At 32.8% G+C, this 4,787-nt stretch overlaps 1 protein-coding gene across 1 annotated transcript; it reads left to right on the plus strand.

Annotated features, from left to right (window-relative positions):
* Positions 1-1,157: 1,157 nt before the first annotated feature.
* LOC18049944 (inhibitor of trypsin and hageman factor) lies at positions 1,158-1,921 on the plus strand. The gene is made up of 2 exons (XM_006442339.2): positions 1,158-1,357; positions 1,526-1,921. Exons 1-2 carry the CDS (start codon positions 1,192-1,194, stop codon positions 1,717-1,719), a joined length of 360 nt encoding a protein of 119 aa, XP_006442402.1. The 5' UTR covers positions 1,158-1,191; the 3' UTR covers positions 1,720-1,921.
* The last annotated feature ends 2,866 nt before the right edge of the window (positions 1,922-4,787 follow it).

A 4,787-nucleotide genomic window follows, 5' to 3' on the forward strand; every position in this document is an offset into this window, starting at 1 on the left:
CCCTAATTTCTTCCTTTTTTTTTCTTTCCTTATGGCTGCCGTGCACACCTAAGTTATACAACCGCTCGCCGACGCAGCCTGATGGTTGCACTTTTCCTGGCCAGAAAACGGCCACCCTTTTTCTTATTTACTTTTACTTTATTTGCCACCGCTTGCTTTATGGCATGGCCAATAGCCACGCTTTTCTAGTGGCCACAAAATCTCAACGCCGGAAGCCATGCAATTTGTTTTGTTTTGATGTGATGGCCATGGCCAAGGCTACCGATTTTACCATGATTTCCTTTTATATATATATATATATTAATTTACTGATTTAATTTTCTTAATACCATAAGAAAACCACAAATTGTTCTCAAATTCAACAATACTGAAATTATTAAATTAGAGAACATCAAAACTTTAATTATTAATTGAAAATAAAGTCGATTCTCAATTATTCAATATGAAGAGGCTTTGATGCCACTTGTTAGAACAATAATCCTTTGGTAAAAGCCATCACTTATAATCCAGAAATATTCATGTTGTATACTAAGCATCAATAACAAAATATACGGAAGCGTAATTGAATCTATAATGTATAATTACTCTCTAAAGTCGTGTAGTTGGAATTCCATATCAATACATTCTCCTAGTGAACCCTTTAAGTTTATATATGCTCCCTTCCTGATAATGAGATGTCATAAAGAATCAAATAATACGTGTGACTTAGAGACTATAACCACTTATATAGACAACTTTTTCTGTTGTCTTTAGGTATTCAAATTTCAACCCACCATAAAAATAAAAATTGCCCTTAAGTATCTACACATTAAAAGTTCACACCCTATTAAATACATTGAAGCTCATATTATTGTAAATGTTAATAAATCACTTTTAATTAGACTAACTTTATATAATAATTTGTAATGAGTAATTATTCACATATAAGTTCAATATTAGATTAAGGATTCAATAATATTGGATTAAAGATCCAACAATTAAAGGTAACTAGTTATTAAAAAAATAAAAATAAAAAATGAAAATAAAGATATTTTGATGAGAAAGTCATGCCCACGCGCCTAATTGATTGATCAAGTATGCAACAGTGCAGTGACCATCTATCTATTCCTTCAAGCTCTATAAATAGCAAGCTCTTGTGCTTTAATTTCCACCTGTCTAACAGCCTTCAAAATAATTGAAAATTTATCAACAATGAAGAACTCAGTACTAGCACTAGCATTCTTCGTCTTTCTCTTTGCCTTTGCTGCAAAACCATCTTTGGCTGCTCGTCATGAGCCTTTAGTGCTTCATTCTGATGGCCAGGAGCTCCTCACGGCTACCAGCAATTGCGATATCGTAACTCCATTTGAGTGTAATGGTACGTAATTATTATTGAGGACATTATCCTAATAATTACTGGGTTAATAATACAACTGAGCTAATTTGTTAATATGAGTTAGGTCCGTGGACTTTTAGAATACGACCATAATTGGCTGTTGAGCAAGTTTTAACCACTTAGTAATTCGTATATGAAATATAACTGCAGGCAAGAGCTCATGGCCAGAACTGGTTGGTGTAAACGGGGAGATTGCTGCTGCTACGATACAGATAGAGAATCCTAATGTTCATGCAATCATAATACTTAAGGGAACTCCAGTTACACCAGATTTTCGTTGTGATCGGGTTCGAGTTGTGGTTGACAAATATGAGAAGGTGGTTCAAGTTCCTCGGATTGGCTGAACTTCGACGATTATCTGCAATCATCATGGCTGGATGGATGGTCAGGATTAACTGCTTGTTTATAATCACTTAACTATGTATTAGTAAAATAAATGAACAAGTAGTGTTGTTTAATAAAGCATGCATGGATGTGCGTGATATCCAACAATCGCGTTCTACGAATGAGTGTAATAATACAACTTTTATGTCTACACTTTTTTTATTTAGTTTTTTTTTCCCCTTGATAATCAAGCACGCTTTCACAGAATCATACTAAGAAAAAGGATACAAGAGATGAGTTGGGCAAGTCCCCAAAAAAACACCAGAAAGCTAATTTTGCGATTACAAGATCTAGAAGTATGTTGAATTATAGCATAACTTAGTCTCCGAAGCTTTTCTTGAACTTCAGAAATAGCCCAAAAAATCTCCAGCTTGCTGTTCTTCTTGCTAGCAATTAAATTTATTACGTCTTGCCAATCTGTTTCAAGTATCAGTGGTACACTTGTTGCCTCTTCTGCAATTTCCTAGCCCTAATTAGTTGCTTCAGCTCCTGCAGATGCTACACTGTCATGGTATTTTGACTTCTTCACTCAGCAACTACAAACTCTCCCTTGTGATTCCTGGTGACAATCCCAGGCTTAGCATTGATTTTTAGACTTGATGGTGGCATCCACGTTCACTTTGAACCAGCTTTTAAGAGGGAGTGTCCAGCTTTGCTGAGTTGCAGACACTTGCCTTGAACTTGCTTTCATTTGAGGGGCTTTAATTTTTATGTAGGACTCAACTGTTACTTCAGCTTTAGCCACTAATACCTGAGAATCTTCTTCTTCTTTTATTTTTTCCAAAGATGAAAAGATTTCTGGAGTGTCAAATAGCCCAAATAGGCCATTGCATATCAATCAGAGGTTGAATCGCGACAGAATTACAAACCAAACCACGTAGTCAAATACAAATACAAACATGAAGGCTCATGTTGCACCCTTTATCTGTCCTACGCACTAATGACGTCATTCTGATAAATGAATGAAGACTATGTGTTACTATAACATGCCAACACTAAAATTTCTTGATAAGATTTAGACGATGGCGAAAATAAAATTATTCAATAATTAAATTAATGATTTTGTAGAAGTATATCGGCCTAATTCATACTAAAAAACTAGCTTAGGAGTTGGGGTTGCCCAAACCTACCAACACTAAAAATTAAACAATGATGGAAAATTTAAATAATTGTCAAAAAATTGATTATATAGAAGGCCATATGCCTAACTTATACTCAAAAGTTAACTTAAAATTTGAGGGTTACCCAAACATTATATATTTAACCCTCGAATAATCTTGAGTCGATGTGGTATATTGCTTCTAACATCACCCATCAAGGGCATACCAATCCTTTTGTTTAGTCTTTATCACGTGGTAAGGTAGTATTCATCCTCAATCGATGTGGGATCAATATTGTCCCTAACACCCCGGTTGCAAGTAGATTGGTTTTTTGGTTTGGCCCTTGTCACCTGGTAAGATAGTATTCATTATCAACCGATATGATATATTGCCCCTAAGACCCTCAGTCACGAGCAAATTGGTCTTTTAGTCTAGTCCTTGTCACTGGCTGAGATAGTGTTCACCTTTAGTCGATGTAGGATATTGTCCCTCCCCTATCACATGTAGACTAGTCTTTTAGTTTGGTTGTTGTCACATGGTACATTCGTGCATGACAGTGGCGCTAATATCATATGGAAGTTCATAAATCTTTCTCATACTTAAAAACTTGTTCAATAGTTGAAGGTTACCCAAACATTATATACTTAACACAAGTCTCATCCTCAGTCGATGTGAAATATTTTCCCTAACAAATTGTCTCCACTTTGATTATTGATTAAAAAAGATTAATTGTCAATGAACATAAAAATTGATTGACTCACTTTTGCTAATTAATAATAAGTCGTCCTTATTTGTGATATGGACGCTCAAATAATAGTAAATTTTATTACAATAGGAATGTTCAAAATAAATTTTAAAGTGCAAATAACTCTACATCTTTTCTTTTTATACTCAACTAACTCTACAATATGTAATTTTTTACAGGGTAAAAATTTATTTTGTCCTTATATTTTGAGGTTGGTTCTCATTTAGTCTTTATATTTTTAAAATACCTTAAAATGTTTCTGTCGTTAAATTATTGATACCCATGTCATTACCTTTTATTCCTTTTGAATTGTTTTTATAATATTACCCTCTTACAAGAATGTTTCTTTTTTTGGGGACATTAATAAAAAGAAAAAAATTAAATTACAAATTTAACATCCAAAAAATAAAATAGAGACAAAAAAATAGATATTAATTTTTCTAGGACACTCTACCGAAGAGTTAATATATCAATTTTTTTATTAATTTCCAAAAAAATTGGTAATTTAATTTTAAAATATTAATTTTTTTATACATATGTGAGCTTCTAAAAAAAATTAATATATATTCTTTTTGTTTTAATTTTATTTATGAGGTTAAATTGGTAATTTAATTTTTTCTTTTTATTAATGTCTAACGGAAAGAAACATTACTATAAGAGTATAACATTATAGAAGCTAGCCAAAAAAAATAAAAAATAATGACAGAAATATTAATAGTTTAATGACAAAAATATTCTAAGATATGTTTAAAAAATATATAAATTAAACAATAATAATTGTATAATATAAGAATTAAATGAGTTTTTACCCTTTCCTATTGGATGCAATTCACGACCTACTGGTCTAGTAACAGAGAATGAGACAATGAGTTTGGACATCGTCATTTTTATAACTCTGCTAATAATGCTAGAAATTATATGTCATGTTCATACAATGAGATGCAACGTCAGTTAGGAGAAAGAGATAAACTGGTGTGGGACAGGCTCACTATTGCAATACACGAGCTCTATCATTTGGCATATACATAGGTTCTGTTTGTAGGGTCCACAAATTTTTTGTTTCAAATAATTTGATACCTCGATCAGCGTTTAGTTTGTGGGTTCCACTTACAACACCCATGAGATCCACTGAATGATAGAACTTGTGTAGTCAGGTGCCCCACTTTAATAATACACTGAGGTG

This window comes from Citrus clementina, unplaced genomic scaffold, assembly GCF_000493195.1.
Source record: "Citrus clementina cultivar Clemenules unplaced genomic scaffold, Citrus_clementina_v1.0 scaffold_3, whole genome shotgun sequence".
NCBI lineage: Eukaryota > Viridiplantae > Streptophyta > Magnoliopsida > Sapindales > Rutaceae > Citrus > Citrus x clementina.

Excerpts from the sequence above, each read along its gene's own strand:
- LOC18049944 (XM_006442339.2), top strand. The coding sequence starts at position 1,192 with ATGAAGAACTCAGTACTAGCACTAGCATTCTTCGTCTTTCTCTTTGCC. Across the intron at positions 1,358-1,525 it reads AACTCCATTTGAGTGTAATG|GCAAGAGCTCATGGCCAGAA; the intron begins GTACGTAATTAT and ends ATATAACTGCAG.